The sequence below is a fragment of the Taudactylus pleione genome, unplaced genomic scaffold (genome assembly GCF_031769625.1).
Source record: "Taudactylus pleione unplaced genomic scaffold, aTauple2 ptg000744l, whole genome shotgun sequence".
Classification (NCBI taxonomy): Eukaryota; Metazoa; Chordata; class Amphibia; order Anura; family Myobatrachidae; genus Taudactylus; species Taudactylus pleione.
In genome coordinates, this window is record NW_028285146.1 from 532,513 (window position 1) to 559,499 (window position 26,987).

Genomic DNA, 26,987 nt, shown 5'->3' on the forward strand with positions numbered 1-26,987 from the left:
TCACTATATCCCCAGATGTCAGCCTGTACTCCTCTCCTGCACACAGAACAGTCAGTATATCCCCAGATGTCAGCCTGTACTCCGCTCCTGCGCACAGAACAGTCAGTATATCCCCAGATGTCAGCCTGTGCTCCTCTCCTGCGCACAGAACGGTCACTATATCCCCAGATATCAGCCTGTGCTCCTCTCCTGCACACAGAACGGTCACTATATCCCCAGATTTCAGCCTGTACTCCTTTCCTGCACACAGAACAGTCACTATATCCCCAGATGTCAGCCTGTGCTCCTCTCCTGCACACAGAACATTCAGTATATCCCCAGATGTCAGCCTGTACTCCTCTCCTGCACACAGAACAGTCACTATATCCCCAGATGTCAGCCTGTGCTCCTCTCCTGCACACAGAACAGTCACTATATCCCCAGATGTCAGCCTGTGCTCCTCTCCTGCCCACAGAACAGTCACTATATCCCCAGATATCAGCCTGTGCTCATCTCATGCACACAGTCACTATATCCCCAGATGTCAGCCTGTGCTCCTCTCCTGCACACAGAACAGTCACTATATCCCCAGATGTAACCCTGTGTTCCTCTCTTGCACACTGAACAGTCACTATATCCCCAGATGTCACCCTGTGCTCCTCTCCTGCACACAGAACAGTCGCTATATCCCCAGATGTCACCCTGTGCTCCTCTCCTGCACACAGAACAGTCACTATATCCCCAGATGTCAGCCTGTGCTCCTCTCCTGCACACAGAACAGTCAGTATATCCCCAGATGTCACCCTGTGCTCCTCTCCTGCACACAGAACAGTCACTATATCCCCAGATGTCAGCCTGTACTCCTCTCCTGCACACAGAACAGTCACTATATATCCCCAGTTGTCAGCCTGTGCTCCTCTCCTGCACACAGTCACTATATCCCCAAATGTCAGCCTGTACTCCTCTCCTGCACACAGAACAGTCACTATATCCCCAGATGTCAGCCTGTGCTCCTCTCCTGCAGACAGAACAGTCACTATATCCCCAGATGTCAGCCTGTACTCCTCTCCTGCACACAGAACAGTCACGATATCCCCAGATGTCAGCCTGTACTCCTCTCCTGCACACACAACAGTCACTATATCCCCAGATGTCAGCCTGTACTCCTCTCCTGCACACACAACAGTCACTATATCCCCAGATGTCAGCCTGTGCTCCTCTCCTGCACACAGAACAGTCACTATATCCCCAGATGTCAGCCTGTGCTCCTCTCCTGCACACAGAGCGGTCACTATATCCCCAGATGTCAGCCTGTGCTCCTCTCCTGCACACAGAACAGTCACTATATCCCCAGATGTCAGCCTGAATTCCTCTCCTGCACACAGTCACTATATCCCCAGATGTCAGCCTGTACTCCTCTCCTGCACACAGAACAGTCACTATATCCCCAGATGTCAGCCTGTGCTCCTCTCCTGCACACAGAACAGTCACTATATCCCCAGATGTCAGCCTGTGCTCCTCTCCTGCACACAGAACAGTCACTATATCCCCAGATGTCAGCCTGTGCTACTCTCCTGCACACAGAACAGTCACTATATCCCCAGATGTCAGCCTGTGCTCCTCTCCTGCACACAGAACAGTCAGTATATCCCTAGATGTCAGCCTGTGCTCCTCTCCTGCACACAGAACAGTCAGTATATCCCCAGATGTCAGCCTGTGCTCCTCTCCTGCACACAGAACAGTCAGTATATCCCCAGATGTCAGCCTGTACTCCTCTCCTGCGCACAGAACGGTCACTATATCCCCAGATGTCAGCCTGTAGTCCTCTCCTGCGCACAGAACAGTCAGTATATCCCCAGATGTCAGCCTGTGCTCCTCTCCTGCGCACAGAACGGTCACTATATCCCCAGATATCAGCCTGTGCTCCTCTCCTGCACACAGAACAGTCACTATATCCCCAGATGTCAGCCTGTACTCCTCTCCTGCACACAGAACAGTCAGTATATCCCCAGATGTCAGCCTGTACTCCGCTCCTGCGCACAGAACAGTCAGTATATCCCCAGATGTCAGCCTGTGCTCCTCTCCTGCGCACAGAACGGTCACTATATCCCCAGATATCAGCCTGTGCTCCTCTCCTGCACACAGAACGGTCACTATATCCCCAGATTTCAGCCTGTACTCCTTTCCTGCACACAGAACAGTCACTATATCCCCAGATGTCATCCTGTGCTCCTCTCCTGCACACAGAACATTCAGTATATCCCCAGATGTCAGCCTGTACTCCTCTCCTGCACACAGAACAGTCACTATATCCCCAGATGTCAGCCTGTGCTCCTCTCCTGCACACAGAACAGTCACTATATCCCCAGATGTCAGCCTGTGCTCCTCTCCTGCCCACAGAACAGTCACTATATCCCCAGATATCAGCCTGTGCTCATCTCATGCACACAGTCACTATATCCCCAGATGTCAGCCTGTGCTCCTCTCCTGCACACAGAACATTCACTATATCCCCAGATGTCAGCCTGTGCTCCTCTCCTGCACACAGAACATTCACTATATCCCCAGATGTCAGCCTGTGCTCCTCTCCTGCAGACAGAACAGTCACTATATCCCCAGATGTCAGCCTGTACTCCTCTCCTGCTCACAGAACAGTCACTATATCCCCAGATGTCACCCTGTGTTCCTCTCTTGCACACTGAACAGTCAATATATCCCCAGATGTCACCCTGTGCTCCTCTCCTGCACACAGAACAGTCGCTATATCCCCAGATGTCACCCTGTGCTCCTCTCCTGCACACAGAACAGTCACTATATCCCCAGATGTCAGCCTGTGCTCCTCTCCTGCACACAGAACAGTCAGTATATCCCCAGATGTCACCCTGTGCTCCTCTCCTGCACACAGAACAGTCACTATATCCCCAGATGTCAGCCTGTACTCCTCTCCTGCACACAGCACAGTCACTATATCCCCAGTTGTCAGCCTGTGCTCCTCTCCTGCACACAGTCACTATATCCCCAAATGTCAGCCTGTACTCCTCTCCTGCACACAGAACAGTCACTATATCCCCAGATATCAGCCTGTGCTCCTCTCCTGCACACAGAACAGTCAGTATATCCCCAGATGTCAGCCTGTGCTCCTCTCCTGCAGACAGAACAGTCACTATATCCCCAGATGTCAGCCTGTACTCCTCTCCTGCACACAGAACAGTCACGATATCCCCAGATGTCAGCCTGTACTCCTCTCCTGCACACACAACAGTCACTATATCCCCAGATGTCAGCCTGTGCTCCTCTCCTGCACACAGAACAGTCACTATATCCCCAGATGTCAGCCTGTGCTCCTCTCCTGCACACAGAGCGGTCACTATATCCCCAGATGTCAGCCTGTGCTCCTCTCCTGCACACAGTGACTATATCCCCAGATGTCAGCCTGTACTCCTCTCCTGCACACAGAACAGTCACTATATCCCCAGATGTCAGCCTGTGCTCCTCTCCTGCACACAGAACAGTCACTATATCCCCAGATGTCAGCGTGTGCTCCTCTCCTGCACACAGAACAGTCACTATATCCCCAGATGTCAGCCTGTGCTCCTCTCCTGCACACAGAACAGTCACTATATCCCCAGATGTCAGCCTGTGCTCCTCTCCTGCACACAGAACAGTCACTATATCCCCAGATGTCAACCTGTGCTCCCCTCCTGCACACAGTCACTAAATCCCCAGATGTCAGCCTGTGCTCCTCTCCTGCACACAGAACAGTCAGTATATCCCCAGATGTAAGCCTGTACTCCTCTCATGCACACAGAACAGTCACTATATCCCCAGATGTCAGCCTGTGCTCCTCTCCTGCACACAGAGCAGTCACTATATCCCCAGATGTCAGCCTGTGTTCCTCTCCTGCACACAGAACAGTCACTATATCCCAGATGTCAGCCTGTGCTCCCCTCCTGCACACAGAACAGTCAGTATATCCCCAGATGTCAGCCTGTACTCTCTCCTGCACACAGAACAGTCACTATATCCCCAGATGTCTGCCTGTGCTCCTCTCCTGCACACAGAACAGTCAGTATATCCCCAGATGTCAGCCTGTGCTCCTCTCCTGCACACAGAACAGTCAGTATATCCCCAGATGTCAGCCTGTGCTCCTCTCCTGCACACAGAACAGTCACTATATCCCCAGATGTCAGCCTGTACTCCTCTCCTGCGCACAGAACAGTCAGTATATCCCCAGATGTCAGCCTGTACTCCGCTCCTGCGCACAGAACAGTCAGTAAATCCCCAGATGTCAGCCTGTGCTCCTCTCCTGCACACAGAACAGTCAGTATATCCCCAGATGTCAGCCTGTGCTCCTCTCCTGCACACAGAACAGTCAGTATATCCCCAGATGTCAGCCTGTGCTCCTCTCCGGCACACAGAACAGTCAGTATATCCCCAGATGTCAGCCTGTGCTCCTCTCCTGCACACAGAACAGTCACTATATCCCCAGATGTCAGCCTGTACTCCTCTCCTGCACACAGAACAGTCAGTATATCCCCAGATGTCAGCCTGTACTCCGCTCCTGCGCACAGAACAGTCAGTATATCCCCAGATGTCAGCCTGTGCTCCTCTCCTGCGCACAGAACGGTCACAATATCCCCAGATATCAGCCTGTGCTCCTCTCCTGCACACAGAACGGTCACTATATCCCCAGATTTCAGCCTGTGCTCCTCTCCTGCACACAGAACATTCAGTATATCCCCAGATGTCAGCCTGTACTCCTCTCCTGCTCACAGAACAGTCACTATATTCCCAGATGTCAGCCTGTGCTCCTCTCCTGCACACAGAACAGTCACTATATCCCCAGATGTCAGCCTGTGCTCCTCTCCTGCCCACAGAACAGTCACTATATCCCCAGATATCAGCCTGTGCTCATCTCATGCACACAGAACATTCACTATATCCCCAGATGTCAGCCTGTGCTCCTCTCCTGCACACAGAACATTCACTATATCCCCAGATGTCAGCCTGTGCTCCTCTCCTGCACACAGAACAGTCACTATATCCCCAGATGTCAGCCTGTACTCCTCTCCTGCTCACAGAACAGTCACTATATCCCCAGATGTCACCCTGTGTTCCTCTCTTGCACACTTAACAGTCACTATATCCCCAGATGTCACCCTGTGCTCCTCTCCTGCACACAGAACAGTCGCTATATCCCCAGATGTCACCCTGTGCTCCTCTCCTGCACACAGAACAGTCACTATATCCCCAGATGTCAGCCTGTGCTCCTCTCCTGCACACAGAACAGTCAGTATATCCCCAGATGTCACCCTGTGCTCCTCTCCTGCACACAGAACAGTCACTATATCCCCAGATGTCAGCCTGTACTCCTCTCCTGCACACAGAACAGTCACTATATCCCCAGTTGTCAGCCTGTGCTCCTCTCCTGCACACAGTCACTATATCCCCAAATGTCAGCCTGTACTCCTCTCCTGCACACAGAACAGTCACTATATCCCCAGATATCAGCCTGTGCTCCTCTCCTGCACACAGAACAGTCAGTATATCCCCAGATGTCAGCCTGTGCTCCTCTCCTGCAGACAGAACAGTCACTATATCCCCAGATGTCAGCCTGTACTCCTCTCCTGCACACAGAACAGTCACGATATCCCCAGATGTCAGCCTGTACTCCTCTCCTGCACACACAACAGTCACTATATCCCCAGATGTCAGCCTGTGCTCCTCTCCTGCACACAGAACAGTCACTATATCCCCAGATGTCAGCCTGTGCTCCTCTCCTGGACACAGAGCGGTCACTATATCCCCAGATGTCAGCCTGTGCTCCTCTCCTGCACACAGAACAGTCACTATATCCCCAGATGTCAGCCTGAATTCCTCTCCTGCACACAGTCACTATATCCCCAGATGTCAGCCTGTACTCCTCTCCTGCACACAGAACAGTCACTATATCCCCAGATGTCAGCCTGTGCTCCTCTCCTGCACACAGAACAGTCACTATATCCCCAGATGTCAGCCTGTGCTCCTCTCCTGCACACAGAACAGTCACTATATCCCCAGATGTCAGCCTGTGCTCCTCTCCTGCACACAGAACAGTCACTATATCCCCAGATGTCAGCCTGTGCTCCTCTCCTGCACACAGAACAGTCACTATATCCCCAGATGTCAGCCTGTGCTCCTCTCCTGCACACAGAATAGTCAGTATATCCCCAGATGTCAGCCTGTGCTCCTCTCCTGCACACAGAACAGTCAGTATATCCCCAGATGTCAGCCTGTGCTCCTCTCCTGCACACAGAACAGTCAGTATATCCCCAGATGTCAGCCTGTACTCCTCTCCTGCGCACAGAACGGTCACTATATCCCCAGATGTCAGCCTGTAGTCCTCTCCTGCGCACAGAACAGTCAGTATATCCCCAGATGTCAGCCTGTGCTCCTCTCCTGCGCACAGAACGGTCACTATATCCCCAGATATCAGCCTGTGCTCCTCTCCTGCACACAGAACAGTCACTATATCCCCAGATGTCAGCCTGTACTCCTCTCCTGCACACAGAACAGTCAGTATATCCCCAGATGTCAGCCTGTACTCCGCTCCTGCGCACAGAACAGTCAGAATATCCCCAGATGTCAGCCTGTGCTCCTCTCCTGCGCACAGAACGGTCACTATATCCCCAGATATCAGCCTGTGCTCCTCTCCTGCACACAGAACGGTCACTATATCCCCAGATTTCAGCCTCTACTCCTTTCCTGCACACAGAACAGTCACTATATCCCCAGATGTCAGCCTGTGCTCCTCTCCTGCACACAGAACATTCAGTATATCCCCAGATGTCAGCCTGTACTCCTCTCCTGCACACAGAACAGTCGCTATATCCCCAGATGTCACCCTGTGCTCCTCTCCTGCACACAGAACAGTCACTATATCCCCAGATGTCAGCCTGTGCTCCTCTCCTGCACACAGAACAGTCAGTATATCCCCAGATGTCACCCTGTGCTCCTCTCCTGCACACAGAACAGTCACTATATCCCCAGATGTCAGCCTGTACTCCTCTCCTGCACACAGCACAGTCACTATATCCCCAGTTGTCAGCCTGTGCTCCTCTCCTGCACACAGTCACTATATCCCCAAATGTCAGCCTGTACTCCTCTCCTGCACACAGAACAGTCACTATATCCCCAGATATCAGCCTGTGCTCCTCTCCTGCACACAGAACAGTCAGTATATCCCCAGATGTCAGCCTGTGCTCCTCTCCTGCAGACAGAACAGTCACTATATCCCCAGATGTCAGCCTGTACTCCTCTCCTGCACACAGAACAGTCACGATATCCCCAGATGTCAGCCTGTACTCCTCTCCTGCACACACAACAGTCACTATATCCCCAGATGTCAGCCTGTGCTCCTCTCCTGCACACAGAACAGTCACTATATCCCCAGATGTCAGCCTGTGCTCCTCTCCTGCACACAGAGCGGTCACTATATCCCCAGATGTCAGCCTGTGCTCCTCTCCTGCACACAGTGACTATATCCCCAGATGTCAGCCTGTACTCCTCTCCTGCACACAGAACAGTCACTATATCCCCAGATGTCAGCCTGTGCTCCTCTCCTGCACACAGAACAGTCACTATATCCCCAGATGTCAGCCTGTGCTCCTCTCCTGCACACAGAACAGTCACTATATCCCCAGATGTCAGCCTGTGCTCCTCTCCTGCACACAGAACAGTCACTATATCCCCAGATGTCAGCCTGTGCTCCTCTCCTGCACACAGAACAGTCACTATATCCCCAGATGTCAACCTGTGCTCACCTCCTGCACACAGTCACTAAATCCCCAGATGTCAGCCTGTGCTCCTCTCCTGCACACAGAACAGTCAGTATATCCCCAGATGTAAGCCTGTACTCCTCTCCTGCACACAGAACAGTCACTATATCCCCAGATGTCAGCCTGTGCTCCTCTCCTGCACACAGAGCAGTCACTATATCCCCAGATGTCAGCCTGTGTTCCTCTCCTGCACACAGAACAGTCACTATATCCCAGATGTCAGCCTGTGCTCCCCTCCTGCACACAGAACAGTCAGTATATCCCCAGATGTCAGCCTGTACTCTCTCCTGCACACAGAACAGTCACTATATCCCCAGATGTCTGCCTGTGCTCCTCTCCTGCACACAGAACAGTCAGTATATCCCCAGATGTCAGCCTGTGCTCCTCTCCTGCACACAGAACAGTCAGTATATCCCCAGATGTCAGCCTGTGCTCCTCTCCTGCACACAGAACAGTCACTATATCCCCAGATGTCAGCCTGTACTCCTCTTCTGCGCACAGAACAGTCAGTATATCCCCAGATGTCAGCCTGTACTCCGCTCCTGCGCACAGAACAGTCAGTAAATCCCCAGATGTCAGCCTGTGCTCCTCTCCTGCACACAGAACAGTCAGTATATCCCCAGATGTCAGCCTGTGCTCCTCTCCTGCACACAGAACAGTCAGTATATCCCCAGATGTCAGCCTGTGCTCCTCTCCGGCACACAGAACAGTCAGTATATCCCCAGATGTCAGCCTGTGCTCCTCTCCTGCACACAGAACAGTCACTATATCCCCAGATGTCAGCCTGTACTCCTCTCCTGCACACAGAACAGTCAGTATATCCCCAGATGTCAGCCTGTACTCCGCTCCTGCGCACAGAACAGTCAGTATATCCCCAGATGTCAGCCTGTGCTCCTCTCCTGCGCACAGAACGGTCACAATATCCCCAGATATCAGCCTGTGCTCCTCTCCTGCACACAGAACGGTCACTATATCCCCAGATTTCAGCCTGTGCTCCTCTCCTGCACACAGAACATTCAGTATATCCCCAGATGTCAGCCTGTACTCCTCTCCTGCTCACAGAACAGTCACTATATTCCCAGATGTCAGCCTGTGCTCCTCTCCTGCACACAGAACAGTCACTATATCCCCAGATGTCAGCCTGTGCTCCTCTCCTGCCCACAGAACAGTCACTATATCCCCAGATATCAGCCTGTGCTCATCTCATGCACACAGAACATTCACTATATCCCCAGATGTCAGCCTGTGCTCCTCTCCTGCACACAGAACATTCACTATATCCCCAGATGTCAGCCTGTGCTCCTCTCCTGCACACAGAACAGTCACTATATCCCCAGATGTCAGCCTGTACTCCTCTCCTGCTCACAGAACAGTCACTATATCCCCAGATGTCACCCTGTGTTCCTCTCTTGCACACTTAACAGTCACTATATCCCCAGATGTCACCCTGTGCTCCTCTCCTGCACACAGAACAGTCGCTATATCCCCAGATGTCACCCTGTGCTCCTCTCCTGCACACAGAACAGTCACTATATCCCCAGATGTCAGCCTGTGCTCCTCTCCTGCACACAGAACAGTCAGTATATCCCCAGATGTCACCCTGTGCTCCTCTCCTGCACACAGAACAGTCACTATATCCCCAGATGTCAGCCTGTACTCCTCTCCTGCACACAGAACAGTCACTATATCCCCAGTTGTCAGCCTGTGCTCCTCTCCTGCACACAGTCACTATATCCCCAAATGTCAGCCTGTACTCCTCTCCTGCACACAGAACAGTCACTATATCCCCAGATATCAGCCTGTGCTCCTCTCCTGCACACAGAACAGTCAGTATATCCCCAGATGTCAGCCTGTGCTCCTCTCCTGCAGACAGAACAGTCACTATATCCCCAGATGTCAGCCTGTACTCCTCTCCTGCACACAGAACAGTCACGATATCCCCAGATGTCAGCCTGTACTCCTCTCCTGCACACACAACAGTCACTATATCCCCAGATGTCAGCCTGTGCTCCTCTCCTGCACACAGAACAGTCACTATATCCCCAGATGTCAGCCTGTGCTCCTCTCCTGGACACAGAGCGGTCACTATATCCCCAGATGTCAGCCTGTGCTCCTCTCCTGCACACAGAACAGTCACTATATCCCCAGATGTCAGCCTGAATTCCTCTCCTGCACACAGTCACTATATCCCCAGATGTCAGCCTGTACTCCTCTCCTGCACACAGAACAGTCACTATATCCCCAGATGTCAGCCTGTGCTCCTCTCCTGCACACAGAACAGTCACTATATCCCCAGATGTCAGCCTGTGCTCCTCTCCTGCACACAGAACAGTCACTATATCCCCAGATGTCAGCCTGTGCTCCTCTCCTGCACACAGAACAGTCACTATATCCCCAGATGTCAGCCTGTGCTCCTCTCCTGCACACAGAACAGTCACTATATCCCCAGATGTCAGCCTGTGCTCCTCTCCTGCACACAGAATAGTCAGTATATCCCCAGATGTCAGCCTGTGCTCCTCTCCTGCACACAGAACAGTCAGTATATCCCCAGATGTCAGCCTGTGCTCCTCTCCTGCACACAGAACAGTCAGTATATCCCCAGATGTCAGCCTGTACTCCTCTCCTGCGCACAGAACGGTCACTATATCCCCAGATGTCAGCCTGTAGTCCTCTCCTGCGCACAGAACAGTCAGTATATCCCCAGATGTCAGCCTGTGCTCCTCTCCTGCGCACAGAACGGTCACTATATCCCCAGATATCAGCCTGTGCTCCTCTCCTGCACACAGAACAGTCACTATATCCCCAGATGTCAGCCTGTACTCCTCTCCTGCACACAGAACAGTCAGTATATCCCCAGATGTCAGCCTGTACTCCGCTCCTGCGCACAGAACAGTCAGAATATCCCCAGATGTCAGCCTGTGCTCCTCTCCTGCGCACAGAACGGTCACTATATCCCCAGATATCAGCCTGTGCTCCTCTCCTGCACACAGAACGGTCACTATATCCCCAGATTTCAGCCTCTACTCCTTTCCTGCACACAGAACAGTCACTATATCCCCAGATGTCAGCCTGTGCTCCTCTCCTGCACACAGAACATTCAGTATATCCCCAGATGTCAGCCTGTACTCCTCTCCTGCACACAGAACAGTCACTATATCCCCAGATGTCAGCCTGTGCTCCTCTCCTGCACACAGAACAGTCACTATATCCCCAGATGTCAGCCTGTGCTCCTCTCCTGCCCACAGAACAGTCACTATATCCCCAGATATCAGCCTGTGCTCATCTCATGCACACAGTCACTATATCCCCAGATGTCAGCCTGTGCTCCTCTCCTGCACACAGAACATTCACTATATCCCCAGATGTCAGCCTGTGCTCCTCTCCTGCACACAGAACATTCACTATATCCCCAGATGTCAGCCTGTGCTCCTCTCCTGCACACAGAACAGTCACTATATCCCCAGATGTCAGCCTGTACTCCTCTCCTGCTCACAGAACAGTCACTATATCCCCAGATGTCACCCTGTGTTCCTCTCTTGCACACTGAACAGTCACTATATCCCCAGATGTCACCCTGTGCTCCTCTCCTGCACACAGAACAGTCGCTATATCCCCAGATGTCACCCTGTGCTCCTCTCCTGCACACAGAACAGTCACTATATCCCCAGATGTCAGCCTGTGCTCCTCTCCTGCACACAGAACAGTCAGTATATCCCCAGATGTCAGCCTGTGCTCCTCTCCTGCAGACAGAACAGTCACTATATCCCCAGATGTCAGCCTGTACTCCTCTCCTGCACACAGAACAGTCACGATATCCCCAGATGTCAGCCTGTACTCCTCTCCTGCACACACAACAGTCACTATATCCCCAGATGTCAGCCTGTGCTCCTCTCCTGCACACAGAACAGTCACTATATCCCCAGATGTCAGCCTGAATTCCTCTCCTGCACACAGTCACTATATCCCCAGATGTCAGCCTGTACTCCTCTCCTGCACACAGAACAGTCACTATATCCCCAGATGTCAGCCTGTGCTCCTCTCCTGCACACAGTCACTATATCCCCAGATGTCAGCCTGTACTCCTCTCCTGCACACAGAACAGTCACTATATCCCCAGATGTCAGCCTGTGCTCCTCTCCTGCACACAGTCACTATATCCCCAGATGTCAGCCTGTACTCCTCTCCTGCACACAGAACAGTCACTATATCCCCAGATGTCAGCCTGTGCTCCTCTCCTGCACACAGAACAGTCACTATATCCCCAGATGTCAGCCTGTGCTCCTCTCCTGCACACAGAACAGTCACTATATCCCCAGATGTCAGCCTGTGCTCCTCTCCTGCACACAGAACAGTCAGTATATCCCCAGATGTCAGCCTGTGCTCCACTCCTGCACACAGAACAGTCAGTATATCCCCAGATGTCAGCCTGTACTCCTCTCCTGCGCACAGAACGGTCACTATATCCCCAGATGTCAGCCTGTAGTCCTCTCCTGCGCACAGAACAGTCAGTATATCCCCAGATGTCAGCCTGTGCTCCTCTCCTGCGCACAGAACGGTCACTATATCCCCAGATATCAGCCTGTGCTCCTCTCCTGCACACAGAACGGTCACTATATCCCCAGATTTCAGCCTGTACTCCTCTCCTGCACACAGAACAGTCACTATATCCCCATATGTCAGCCTGTGCTCCTCTCCTGCACACAGAACAGTCACTATATCCCCAGATGTCAGCCTGTGCTCCTCTCCTGCACACAGAACAGTCACTATATCCCCAGATGTCAGCCTGTGTTCCTCTCTTGCACACAGAACAGTCACTATATCCCCAGATGTCAGCCTCTGCTCCTCTCCTGCACACAGAACAGTCACTATATCCCCAGATGTCACCCTGTGTTCCTCTCTTGCACACTGAACAGTCACTATATCCCCAGATGTCACCCTGTGCTCCTCTCCTGCACACAGAACAGTCACTATATCCCCAGATGTCACCCTGTGCTCCTCTCCTGCACACAGTCACTAAATCCCCAGATGTCAGCCTGTACTCCTCTCCTGCACACAGAACAGTCACTATATCCCCAGATGTCAGCCTCTGCTCCTCTCCTGCACACAGAACAGTCAGTATATCCCCAGATGTCACCCTGTGCTCCTCTCCTGCACACAGAACAGTCACTATATCCCCAGATGTCAGCCTGTACTCCTCTCCTGCACACAGAAGAGTCACTATATCCCCAGATGTCAGCCTGTGCTCCTCTCCTGCACACATAAGAGTCAGTATATCCCCAGATGTCAGCCCGTGCTCCTCTCCTGCACACAGAACAGTCACTATATCCCCAGATGTCAGCCTGAATTCCTCTCCTGCACACAGTCACTATATCCCCAGATGTTAGCCTGTACTCCTCTCCTGCACACAGAACAGTCACTATATCCCCATATGTCAGCCTGTACTCCTCTCCTGCACACAGAACAGTCATTGTATCCCCAGATGTCAGCCTGTGCTCCTCTCCTGCACACAGAACAGTCACTATATCCCCAGATGTCACCCTGTGCTCCTCTCCTGCACACAGAACATTCAGTATATCCCCAGATGTCAGCCTGTACTCCTCTCCTGCACACAGAACAGTCACTATATCCCCAGATGTCAGCCTGTGCTCCTCTCCTGCACACAGAACATTCAGTAAATCCCCAGATGTCAGCCTGTGCTCCTCTCCTGCACACAGAGCGGTCACTATATCCCCAGATGTCAGCCTGTGCTCCTCGCCTGCACACAGAACGGTCACTATATCCCCAGAATGTCAGCCTGTGCTCCTCTCCTGCACACAGAACGGTCACTATATCCCCAGATGTCAGCCTGTGCTCCTCTCCTGCACACAGAACAGTCACTATATCCCCAGATGTCAGCCTGTGCGCGTCTCCTGCACACAGAACAGTCACTATATCCCCAGATGTCAGCCTGTACTCCTCTCCTGCACACAGAACAGTCAGTATATCCCCAGATGTGACCCTGTGCTCCTCTCCTGCACACAGTCACTATATCCCCAGATGTCAGCCTGTGCTCCTCTCATGCACACAGTCACTATATCCCCAGATGTCAGCCTGTGCTCCTCTCCTGCACACAGAACATTCACTATATCCCCAGATGTCAGTCTGAATTCCTCTCCTGCACACAGAACAGTCACTATATCCCCAGATGTCAGCCTCTGCTCCTCTCCTGCACACAGAACAGTCACTATATCCCCAGATGTCACCCTGTGTTCCTCTCTTGCACACTGAACAGTCACTATATCCCCAGATGTCACCCTGTGCTCCTCTCCTGCACACAGAACAGTCACTATATCCCCAGATGTCACCCTGTGCTCCTCTCCTGCACACAGTCACTAAATCCCCAGATGTCAGCCTGTACTCCTCTCCTGCACACAGAACAGTCACTATATCCCCAGATGTCAGCCTCTGCTCCTCTCCTGCACACAGAACAGTCAGTATATCCCCAGATGTCACCCTGTGCTCCTCTCCTGCACACAGAACAGTCACTATATCCCCAGATGTCAGCCTGTACTCCTCTCCTGCACACAGAAGAGTCACTATATCCCCAGATGTCAGCCTGTGCTCCTCTCCTGCACACAGTCACTATATCCCCAAATGTCAGCCTGTACTCCTCTCCTGCACACAGAACAGTCACTATATCCCCAGATGTCAGCCTGTGCTCCTCTCCTGCAGACAGAACAGTCACTATATCCCCAGATGTCAGCCTGTGCTCCTCTCCTGCACACAGAACAGTCACTATATCCCCAGATGTCAGCCTGTGCTCCTCTCCTGCACACATAAGAGTCAGTATATCCCCAGATGTCAGCCCGTGCTCCTCTCCTGCACACAGAACAGTCACTATATCCCCAGATGTCAGCCTGAATTCCTCTCCTGCACACAGTCACTATATCCCCAGATGCTAGCCTGTACTCCTCTCCTGCACACAGAACAGTCACTATATCCCCATATGTCAGCCTGTACTCCTCTCCTGCACACAGAACAGTCATTGTATCCCCAGATGTCAGCCTGTGCTCCTCTCCTGCACACAGAACAGTCACTATATCCCCAGATGTCACCCTGTGCTCCTCTCCTGCACACAGAACAGTCATTATATCCCCAGATGTCAGCCTGTGCTCCTCTTCTGCACACAGAACAGTCACTATATCCCCAGATGTCAGCCTGTACTCCTCTCCTGCACACAGAACAGTCACTATATCCCCAGATGTCAGCCTGTGCTCCTCTCCTGCACACAGAACATTCAGTAAATCCCCAGATGTCAGCCTGTGCTCCTCTCCTGCACACAGAGCGGTCACTATATCCCCAGATGTCAGCCTGTGCTCCTCGCCTGCACACAGAACGGTCACTATATCCCCAGAATGTCAGCCTGTGCTCCTCTCCTGCACACAGAACGGTCACTATATCCCCAGATGTCAGCCTGTGCTCCTCTCCTGCACACAGAACAGTCACTATATCCCCAGATGTCAGCCTGTGCGCGTCTCCTGCACACAGAACAGTCACTATATCCCCAGATGTCAGCCTGTACTCCTCTCCTGCACACAGAACAGTCACTATATCCCCAGATGTCAGCCTGTGCTCCTCTCCTGCGCACAGAACAGTCATTATATACCCAGATGTCAGCCTGTGCGTGTCTCCTGCACACAGAACAGTCACTATATCCCCAGATGTCAGCCTGTGCTCCTCTCCTGCACATAGAACAGTCACTATATCCCCAGATGTCAGCCTGTGCTCCTCTCCTGCACACAGAACGGTCACTATATCCCCAGATGTCAGCCTGTACTCCTCTCCTGCACACAGAACGGTCACTATATCCCCAGATGTCAGCCTGTTCTCCTCTCCTGCACACAGAACGGTCACTATATCCCCAGATGTCAGCCTGTACTCCTCTCCTGCACACAGAACGGTCACTATATCCCCAGATGTCAGCCTGTGCTCCTCTCCTGCACACAGAACGGTCACTATATCCCCAGATGTCAGCCTGTGCTCCTCTCCTGCACACAGAACGGTCACTATATCCCCAGATGTCAGCCTGTGCTCCTCTCCTGCACACAGAACAGTCACTATATCCCCAGATGTCAGCCTGTGCTCCTCTCCTGCACACAGAACAGTCACTATATCCCCAGATGTCAGCCTGTGCTCCTCTCCTGCACACAGAACAGTCACTATATCCCCAGATATCAGCCTGTGCTCATCTCCTGCACACAGAACAGTCAGTATATCCCCAGATGTCAGCCTGTGCTCCTCTCCTGCACACAGAACATTCAGTATATCCCCAGATGTCAGCCTGTGCTCCTCTCCTGCACACAGAACAGTCAGTATATCCCCAGATGTCAGCCTGTACTCCTCTCCTGCACACAGAACAGTCACTATATCCCCAGATGTCAGCCTGTGCTCCTCTCCTGCACACAGTCACTACCCAGGATGTCAGCCTGTGCTCCTCTCCTGCACACAGAACAGTCACTATATCCCCAGATGTCAGCCTGTGCTCCTCTCCTGCACACAGAACAGTCACTATATCCCCAGATGTCAGCCTGTGCTCCTCTCCTGCACACAGTACAGTCAGTATATCCCCAGATGTCAGCCTGTGCTCCTCTCCTGCACACAGAACAGTCAGTATATCCCCAGATGTCAGCCTGTACTCATCTCCTGCACACAGAACAGTCACTATATCCCCAGATGTCAGCCTGTGCTCCTCTCCTGCACACAGAACAGTCACTATATCCCCAGATGTCAGCCTGTACTCCTCTCCTGCACACAGAACAGTCACTATATCCCCAGATGTCAGCCTGTGCTCCTCTCCTGCACACAGTCACTACCCAGGATGTCAGCCTGTGCTCCTCTCCTGCACACAGTCACTACCCAGGATGTCAGCCTGTGCTCCTCTCCTGCTCACAGTCACTATATCCCCAGATGTCAGCCTGTGCTCCTCTCCTGCACACAGAACAGTCAGTATATCCCCAGATGTCTCCCTGTGCTCCTCTCCTGCACACAGAATATTCACTATATCCCCAAATGTCAGCCTGTGCTCCTCTCCTGCACACAGAACAGTCACTATATCCCCAGATGTCACCCTGTGCTCCTCTCCTGCACACAGAACAGTCACTATATCCCCAGATGTCAGCCTGTGCTCCTCTCCTGCACACAGAACGGTCACTATATCCCCAGATGTCAACCTGTGCTCCCCTCCTGCACACAGAACAGTCACTATATCCCCAGATGTCAGCCTGTGCTCCTCTCCTGCACACAGAACGGTCACTATATCCCCAGATGTCAGCCTGTACTCCTCTCCTGCACACAGAACATTCAGTATATCCCCAGATGTCAGCCTGTGGTCCTCTCCTGCACACAGAACAGTCACTATATCCCCAGATGTCAGCCTGTGCTCCTATCCTGCACACAGAACAGTCACTATATCCCCAGATGTCAGCCTGTGCTCCTCTCCTGCACACAGAACAGTCACTATATCCCCAGATATCAGCCTGTGCTCCTCTCCTGCACACAGAACAGTCACTATATCCCCAGATGTCAGCCTGTGCTCCTCTCCTGCACACAGAGCAGTCACTATATCCCCAGATGTCAGCCTGTGCTCCTCTCCTGCACACAGAACAGTCACTATATCCCCAGATGTCAGCCTGTGCTCCTCTCCTGCACACAGTCACTACCCAGGATGTCAGCCTGTGCTCCTCTCCTGCACACAGTCACTACCCAGGATGTCAGCCTGTGCTCCTCTCCTGCTCACAGTCACTATATCCGCAGATGTCAGCCTGTGCTCCTCTTCTGCACACAGAACAGTCACTACATTCCCAGATGTCAGCCTGTGCTCCTCTCCTGCACACAGAACATTCAGTATATCCCCAGCTCCTCTCCTGCACACAGTCAGTATATCCCCAGATGTCACCCTGTGCTCCTCTCCTGCACACAGGACAGTCAGTATATCCCCAGATGTCACCCTGTGCTCCTCTCCTGCACACAGTCACTATATCCCCAGATGTCACCCTGTGCTCTTCTCCTGCACACAGAGCAGTCAGTATATCCCCAGATATCAGCCTGTACTCCTCTCCTGCACACAGAACAGTCACTATATCCCCAGAATGTCAGCCTGTGCTCCTCTCCTGCACACAGAACAGTCACTATATCCCCAGATGTCAGCCTGTGCTCCTCTCCTGCACACAGAACAGTCAGTATATCCCCAGATATCAGCCTGTACTCCTCTCCTGCACACAGAACAGTCACTATATCCCCCGAATGTAAGCCTGTGCTCCTCTCCTGCACACAGAACATTCGGTATATCCCCAGCTCCTCTCCTGCACACAGTCACTATATCCCCAGACTTGCCGTGTATCCTATGCTGCCGGTGTGATGTCTCCTGCACTGGAAGGGTTAAAGCACTCCACAATACAGGTTTATAGACACGCCTCCCTGGCAGCCAATTATAAGCAAGAAGCGGAGAGCAGCCACTTGTGATTGGCTGGAGCAGTAGGCAAGTCCCAGCCCTGCAGTCATTGATATAAAGTGAGGTATAATAAGCCACATGTATGGGGGCAGGGGTGGGGTGTGTATTGTACATGGGACCAGAAGTCACACAGTCATATAGACTCTGCTGAGCACTACACCGATCAGTGTCATATGTGCAGTGCTTTTGTGTTTTGCTATGTAAAGAAAGGGTTAAAAATTTGAAAAACACTCAGGTCCTCATTCAGACCCGGTCGCAAGCACTGAGCGCTCGCAACCCGGTCGATGTTTAGGCCCTGCGCACGCGCAGCGGCCGCAAGCCCCGGAGCGAGAGAGAAACTCTCTCGCTCCGGGGCTCACTACAAAAGGGCCGAGACAGCTTGGCCCGTTTTGTAGGCGGGGCGGGGGGGTGGTTTCACAAACGCCTGCCGTTTTGTGGGCGGCCGCACTGACATCAGCAGTGATGTCAGTGGGGAGCTTCCTGCTCGATCAGAGCAGGAAGCTCCCTGGAGCTTGCGGCTGCCGAGACCCAACCTTAGGATCTCGTCGCAAGCCGCGATGGTCTGGACCATCGCAACCATCAACCTGGTCGGTCGCTAAAGCTGTAGGTGGTAACCCACAGCTTAGCTAGCGACCAGGAGGCCGCACTTAAAAATAGAAGCGTCCACCCTCATTCAGAACGAGCGCTCGCCTCAGTGTGGCCTCAGTGTGGCCCCCTTTAAGCATACCCAGCCCCGGACCTCTGAGCCTGCTTTGGTACTGGAAATCTGAGGGGAATAAAGCTAATTTCCAGTAACCAGTGCCGGGCTCAACCAGCTGGGGGGCAATGCCATAGCGGGGGGAAAACACATCACGGGGTCCCCTGGCCATCACATTAACCAGCCCCAAGGATTCCTACTGAGGATACCCAGGGCCGAGGTGAAGCCCGAGACTATTCCCTGCACCCCTGATGCAGGGTTAATGTGTGTTAAATAATTAAAAATATTGGCCCTCATTCAGAGCCGTTCGCTATTTGCGGTCGTTCGTTTAAAAACAAGGGGTGGCTATTCAAATGATCCGTACGCACATTGCAGTCTGTTCACACCTCTAAGTCTGAACGAGCGAGCAAAACATACGCTCGTTTATTTCTTAAAAACGCCCCCTGGCCGCTCGCATCCTACGTCATGTCCGCTATTTATTAGATTAATCGAGTACATCGACCAGCGTATGAACTGCTCGCTATTCTTGTGGTTGGTGTTTGCTACCACAAATTTGCGAACAGTTCTGGCTATAAAATAACCCAGTGACGTGAACAATGACGCTGCTGTTTTAAATATCCACACCCATAAAACGCCCGTTTTGACCTTTAAGCACGCCTGCGTTCGGATCTCCACTCCCCATTTTCAAGCACCTTCCCCTGTTACCACCCACATACGCCTCATTCTGTCATTCAAAATAGCAGGCACTCGCTATATTGCGTACCAATGATTTTCGGCCGCACTGACTGGTTCGCGCATGCGTACTAAAAACCGTACGCATGCGCAGATGTGCAAACATCGCTCGGAACGAGCGTACTGCCGCTAACGAGCGGCTCTGAATGAGGGCCATTGTTCTTTGCAGTGGGATTACAGTTCCAAGCAAGCCTGCCCCGGCATGGCGAACCAGAAGTGCCATAACGCCCGGACAGTGAGAGTCCGGTGGCACCTGCAATGTCACTCTATCTAGTTAATCTATTTTGCTGGGTAATGATCCCACAGATGGAAATCCACAAAACATGACCTGATATGGTGCATACACACAGTCAGATTTTCCTTCAGATTTGTACAATAACCATTTTAAAAAATCGTTCATATGTGAAAGAAAATCTGACATGTGTCCCTGCAACGATGAACGATGCGCGTTCCTGCATGTCAGATAACGATATCTGACATCTGATGTGTTTGCAGTCAGATTTGGTTGATTTTCATTCATTTTAATGCTGTCAAAAATCATTCGTAGATCATGAATTCGCTGGTAAAATCGTTCAAATCGGTTGTCGTTTATCATTTGTAGTTCATCTGACCGTGTGTATGCACCATTAGCGGTACCTGGGGACAGTGGATTGAGAACCCCTTCCCTACATGCATGCCTCTGTACACATCTCTACTAAAATGTTTTCTACGTACTTATAAAAATAGATTATACATACGAGTGGTAGACTTGCCACATATAGCATCTAAATCTGGCCATACCCTGCGAATGGCGCCCCCATGTGGCAGTGCAGGGGGTCGTGATGGCACGATTATGTGAATCGCAACATCAAGCCACCTGGACCGCTCATATCACTCAGCAGGTGGGCGGCCACGAGGGGGCTCCGGGAGTCTTGCCCACGTTTCCAGACGTCCAGAGGAGCCACCCAAGATTTGGGAGTCTTCTATCTCCTAGACCACAGGTTCTCAGTCTCGGTTCCCAAACAGTGCATGTTTTTCAGGTCTCCTCGCAAAATCACAAGTGAAATCATTAGCTCCACCTGTGAATCTATTAAACTGTGTCAGAGTAATGAGTACACCTGTGCACCTGCTGGGTAACCTGGGAAATGTGTCAGTGAGTATGTCTACACCTGTGCACCTGCTGGGTGACCTGGGAAATGTGTCAGTGAGTACACCTGTGCACATGCTGGGTGACCTGGGCAATGTGTCAGTGAGTAATGAATACACCTGTGCACCTGCAGGGTGACCTGGGAAATGTGTCAGTGAGTAATGAATACACCTGTGCACCTGCAGGGTGACCTGGGAAATGTGTCAGTGAGTAATGACTACACCTGTGCTCCTGCTGGGTGACCTGGGAAATGTGTCAGTGAGTAATGAATACACCTGTGCACCTGCAGGGTGACCTGGGAAATGTGTCAGTAATGAGTATACCTGTGCACCTGAAGGGTGACCTGGGAAATGTGTCAGTGAGTAATGAATACACCTGTGCACCTGAAGGGTGACCTGGGAAATGTGTCAGTGAGTAATGAATACACCTGTGCTCCTGCTGGGTAACCTGGGAAATGTGTCAGTGAGTAATGACTACACCTGTGCACCTGCAGGGTGACCTGGGAAATGTGTCAGTGAGTAATGACTACACCTGTGCACCTGCTGGGTGACCTGGGAAATGTGTCAGTGAGTAATGACTACACCTGTGCTCCTGCTGGGTGACCTGGGAAATGTGTCAGTGAGTAATGAATACACCTGTGCTCCTGCTGGGTGACTGGGATATGTGTCAGTGAGTAATGAATACACCTGTGCTCCTGCTGGGTGACTGGGATATGTGTCAGTGAGTAATGAATACACCTGTGCACCTGCAGGGTGACCTGGGAAATGTGTCAGTGAGTAATGAATACACCTGTGCACCTGCAGGGTGACCTGGGAAATGTGTCAGTGAGTAATGAATACACCTGTGCTCCTGCTGGGTGACTGGGAAATGTGTCAGTGAGTAATGAATACACCTGTGCTCCTGCTGGGTGACTGGGAAATGTGTCAGTGAGTAATGAATACACCTGTGCACCTGCAGGGTGACCTGGGAAATGTGTCAGTGGGTAATGAATACACCTGTGCTCCTGCTGGGTGACTGGGAAATGTGTCAGTGAGTAATGAATACACCTGTGCACCTGCAGGGTGACCTGGGAAATGTGTCAGTGAGTAATGACTACACCTGTGCACCTGCTGGGTGACCTGGGAAATGTGTCAGTGAGTAATGACTACACCTGTGCTCCTGCTGGGTAACCTGGGAAATGTGTCAGTGAGTAATGACTGCACCTGTGCACCTGCAGGGTGACCTGGGAAATGTGTCAGTGAGTAATGACTACACCTGTGCACCTGCAGGGTGACCTGGGAAATGTGTCAGTGAGTAATGACTACACCTGTGCACCTGCAGGGTGACCTGGGAAATGTGTCAGTGAGTAATGAATACACCTGTGCACCTGCAGGGTGACCTGGGAAATGTGTCAGTGAGTAATGAATACACCTGTGCTCCTGCTGGGTGACTGGGAAATGTGTCAGTGAGTAATGAATACACCTGTGCTCCTGCTGGGTGACTGGGAAATGTGTCAGTGAGTAATGAATACACCTGTGCTCCTGCTGGGTAACCTGGGAAATGTGTCAGTGAGTAATGAATACACCTGTGCACCTGCAGGGTGACCTGGGAAATGTGTCAGTGAGTAATGACTACACCTGTGCACCTGCAGGGTGACCTGGGAAATGTGTCAGTGAGTAATGACTACACCTGTGCTCCTGCTGGGTAACCTGGGAAATGTGTCAGTGAGTAATGACTGCACCTGTGCACCTGCAGGGTGACCTGGGAAATGTGTCAGTGAGTAATGACTACACCTGTGCACCTGCAGGGTGACCTGGGAAATGTGTCAGTGAGTAATGACTACACCTGTGCACCTGCAGGGTGACCTGGGAAATGTGTCAGTGAGTAATGACTACACCTGTGCACCTGCAGGGTGACCTGGGAAACATGCACCGTTTGGGGTCCTGAGGACCGAGTTTGAGAACCACTGTCCTAGACCACAGGTTCTCAATCTCGCTCCCAAGGACCCCAAACAGTGCATGTTTTCCTGGTCTCCTCACAGAATCACAGGTGAAAATTAGCTCCACCTGTGGATATTTTAGTATGTCAGTGAGTAATGATTACACCTGTGCACCTGCCAGGAGACCTGGACAACGTGACCTGTGTCCCAGATGATACGGAAGAGTAGGAATGTATGGTGTAGTAGGGCAGTCCGCAAGTCCCTACAACAGGCCAGGTTTTGTGGTCATGCACAGGTGAAGTAACCTCTATTGTTGGGTCAGTCATTATCCCATCTGCTCCTAATGTCAGACTGTACATTCTGAAAACATGAACTGTTGGGTATACTGGCGGTTGAGAACCATTGCTGTAGGGGTTATATCGCAATACACCTATATATCGGGATAATGCATGACGAGATGGCACTTATAGGGGTTATAATATCGGGATTATGACGTGTGAAGAGGAGGTGCGGGCGCAGCATCGTAGCGCCCCCGTGTGGCAGAGGCCGACAACACACCTCGCTCCTGTCAGTTCTACCGTGGTATTAGCGAGCTGGCAGCAGCGGTTGTGGCGCCGGAAGTGACGTCAGGCAGGGCGCGGGGGCTGCCGGGAGTTGCAGTCCGGCTGCTCGCACGTTGGGTGATGGCGGGGCTGGAGCTGCTGTCGGATCAGGGGTACCGGGTGGACGGCAGGAAGGCCGGGGAGCTGCGGAAGATCCAGGCCCGGATGGGAGTGTTCGCTCAGGCGGACGGGTCGGCCTACATAGAGCAGGGGAACACCAAGGCGCTGGCTGTAGTATACGGGCCGCATGAGGTGAGGGCGCCGACGCCGGCTGTGTGTGGAATGAGTGGGAGGAGTGTATCTGAATGAGGGGGCGGGGCATGTCTCTGTGAGACTGAAGGGGCATGCCTGTGTGTGTGAGAATGAAGGGGGAGGGAAATACCATGTGAATGGGGGGGCATGGCTCTGTAAGAATGAGGGGGAGAGGCATGCCTCTGTGTAAGAATGAGGGGGAGAGGCATGCCTCTGTGTAAGAATGAGGGGGAGAGGCATGCCTCTGTGTAAGAATGAGGGGGAGGGGCATGCCTCTGTGTAAGAATGAGGGGGAGGGGCATGCCTCTGTGTAAGAATGAGCGGGAGGGGCATGCGTCTGTGAGAATGAAGGGGGGAGGGGCATGTCTGTGTGTGTGTGAGAATGAAGGGGGGCATGCCTTTGTGAATGAGGGGGAGGGGCATGCCTGTGTGAGAATGAGGGGAGGCATGTCTGTATATGTGTGTGAGAATGAGGGGAGGCATGTCTGTATGTGTGTGAGAATGAGGGGAGGCATGTCTGTATGTGTGTGAGAATGAGGGGAGGCATGTCTGTATGTGTGAGAATGAGGGGAGGCATGTCTGTATGTGTGAGAATGAGGGGAGGCATGTCTGTATGTGTGAGAATGAGGGGAGGCATGTCTGTATGTGTGAGAATGAGGGGAGGCATGTCTGTATGTGTGTGAGAATGAGGGGAGGCATGTCTGTATATGTGTGTGAGAATGAGGGGAGGCATGTCTGTATGTGTGCGAGAATGAGGGGAGGCATGTCTGTATGTGTGCGAGAATGAGGGGAGGCATGTCTGTATGTGTGCGAGAATGAGGGGGGGCATGTCTGTATGTGTGCGAGAATGAGGGGGGGCATGTCTGTATGTGTGCGAGAATGAGGGGGGGCATGTCTGTATGTGTGCGAGAATGAGGGGGGGCATGTCTGTATGTGTGCGAGGGGAAGAAGTGTGCCAGTGTGTGTGAATGAGGGGAAGAAATGTGCCAGTGTGTGTGAATGTGGGGAAGAAATGTGCCAGTGTGTGTGAATGTGGGGGGAGGGGCATGCCTGTGTGTGTGAATGAGGGGGGAGGGGCATGCCTGTGTGTGAATGTGGGGTGGAGGGGTGTGTGTGGTAAGGGTTGCTGTCATTGACTAAGTGGTATTTAATGTTTCCTATGTTTAGATACGGGGGTCTCGAAGTAAGACCCTCCATGACCGCGCGGTGGTGAACTGCCAGTACAGCATGGCCACTTTCAGCACGGGAGAAAGGAAACGCCGGCCACACGGAGACCGCAAATCCAGCGAGATGACCCTGCACCTGAAGCAGACGTTCGAGGCTGCCATCCTCACTCAGCTGTACCCGCGCTCTCAGATAGACATCTACGTACAGGTGAGAGGGCGACGCTGGGCATTGTAGGTGTCCTAGCGCACCCCTATTGGCACGAATATAAAATATATATAACTGCGTTCGTCTATCGGCGCAAAGTGTGTGTGATTTGGGGGGCGAATAACATGTCCCGTTCCCCAGCCCTTCTGGTGTTTGCCAGGAGCAGAATAGGTAAGAGATGTGCTTATATTTCCTATGGACACATTACTAGTGTTCATTCTAGCACCCTGCACCTGTCACACCCCCGTGCAGCTCCTCTTTCCTGCCAGGGGTGTCGCTCTCTGCTCTGGTGCTTCTAGTACACTCTGCTGATGCGACAAACTGCTGAGATACAGACCAGAGTGTGCTAGAAGCACCAGAGCAGAGAGCGACACCCCAGGTAGGAAGGCTGAATTGCACGGGGTGTGACAGGTGCAGGGTGCTAGAATGAACACTACATTACTGAGGGAGATGACAGGACAGAGACTGCGACATTGAGTATGTTTATTTTCTTCCGTTCCTGTTCTTTCTCCGGCTGTTAGGTGTCCTTTCTGCACTGTCAGATTACCTCCATAGGGGGTCAGTGCTCTCTGTGCAGGATCAGAGTAACAGGGCAGACTAATGGGTAACTGGCGCATGGCCATGATTTAAGGAAACCCAAATCACCTTAGTGCAGACACCTGAGGGTTGGAAAGAGGGCGATGGCGCAGCTTTGCCTGATGTGTGCTGTGACCAGGATGTAAATGTTCTCTCTGTTTTCCGTAGATCCTGCAAGCCGATGGCGGTAATTACTCTACCTGTGTCAACGCAGCCACGTTGGCGGTCATCGACGCTGGAATCCCTATGCGGGACTATGTCTGCGCCTCTTCCGCTGGCTTCATCGAGGACACGCCTCTGGCAGACTTAAGCTACGTGGAGGAGGCGGCCGGCGGGCCCCAGCTGGCGCTGGCTCTGTTACCGAAGTCTGACCAGATAGCGCTGCTGGAGATGAACTCTCGGCTGCACGAGGATCACCTGGAGCGCGTGATGGACGCAGCCAGTAAGGCGTGTAAGGACGTGTACGCCGTGCTGGACCAAGCTGTGCGGGAGCACTTGCAGGAGGTCTCGGCGCTGGTGGGAGATCACGGAACAGCGTAACGGCTCCATCATCCGGCTACGTGCGGCTTATTGAGGAGCAAACTCTGCTGGCCTAAGTCCATGGCCTCTAACGCAGCTCAGGAGGATCGGGGAATGGTCCTACATGATATAACCTGCAAAACAGTGACGGGATTAACCTGGTACACTAATAGGACAACATTAGAGGCTCAGAACTTTATATGTGAATAATAATCTCATCAACCACATTTTTCACAGCCACGTTCCACATTTTTCTATGTCCAGTTTAATAAAAAAAAAAGTCCTTTTGTTGTAAGAAATACACTTTTTACATGTCAGCTGCTGTTTTATTGTTGGGTACAGGATGCAGCACACAGGATCCCAGCGGTTAAAATCCAGACTCCGGCATCCCAACAAGGTTAGGATACTGTCAGTGGATATCCTAAACCTTCCTCCCCAGTACCTAAACCTCCCTCCCCAGTACCTAAACCTAACCTCCCCCTAATTCCTGAACCTAACCTCTCCCTCTCCAAACCCTAAATTTAACCCTTCCCCTTAGTCCCTAACCCTCCCCGAAGTGCCTAACTCCACTACAGACCTTCAGGACACGGGTGGGCAGGATTCCGGTGCTGGTATTATAATCGTCGGCATTATGATCGGATCCCCTCTTTAATATGAGTGAAGCAGAATAGTATAATATCCCTTTTACACTGGAGCTAAAACCCATTTTTTTTTAAGAGTTAACCCGGGCAGCTCCCTGGTGTAAAAGGGGAGAGGGTTGGATCGCTGGGTTGAGTGACCCGGCAATCCAACCCAGGTAACTAGCAGGGTTTAACACTGGCGTAGCCCGTGAAACCTTGCTGTGAGAACAGCACACTCCGGGTCAAATGACCTGGAGTGCGCTGCTAGCCGGCTGCTTGGTCCGGCTTC

The 26,987-nt window shown here is 52.2% G+C and overlaps 2 protein-coding genes across 4 annotated transcripts in view; one reads left to right on the forward strand and one right to left on the reverse strand.

Annotated features, from left to right (window-relative positions):
- Positions 1 to 20,710, reverse strand: part of OPLAH (5-oxoprolinase, ATP-hydrolysing) — a 120,736-nt gene extending 100,026 nt beyond the window's left edge. The window contains exon 1 of one of the 2 annotated variants that reach the window (XM_088457193.1): positions 20,495 to 20,710. The gene's annotated coding sequence lies outside the window, so the exon portion shown is untranslated. Of the gene's footprint in view, positions 1 to 18,167; positions 18,213 to 20,494 lie in introns of those variants that run through there. The other variant, XM_088457191.1, reaches the window with a different exon arrangement.
- Positions 20,711 to 22,938: 2,228 nt separating this feature from the next.
- EXOSC4 (exosome component 4) lies at positions 22,939 to 26,381 on the forward strand. Of its 2 annotated transcripts, none has more exons than XM_088457187.1 (3): positions 22,939 to 23,053; positions 24,780 to 24,986; positions 25,728 to 26,381. In XM_088457187.1, exons 1-3 carry the CDS (start codon positions 22,970 to 22,972, stop codon positions 26,097 to 26,099), a joined length of 663 nt encoding a protein of 220 aa, XP_088313313.1. In that variant the 5' UTR covers positions 22,939 to 22,969; the 3' UTR covers positions 26,100 to 26,381. The 2 variants fall into 2 exon arrangements, with proteins under 2 accessions (XP_088313313.1, XP_088313314.1); XM_088457188.1 differs by lacking the exon at positions 22,939 to 23,053 and adding an exon at positions 23,315 to 23,612.
- The last annotated feature ends 606 nt before the right edge of the window (positions 26,382 to 26,987 follow it).

Coding starts and splice junctions, on each gene's coding strand:
- EXOSC4 (XM_088457188.1), top strand. CDS start 23,442: ATGGCGGGGCTGGAGCTGCTGTCGGATCAGGGGTACCGGGTGGACGGC. Junction 23,613..24,779: donor TAGTATACGGGCCGCATGAG/GTGAGGGCGCCG, acceptor TCCTATGTTTAG/ATACGGGGGTCTCGAAGTAA. Junction 24,987..25,727: donor AGATAGACATCTACGTACAG/GTGAGAGGGCGA, acceptor TGTTTTCCGTAG/ATCCTGCAAGCCGATGGCGG.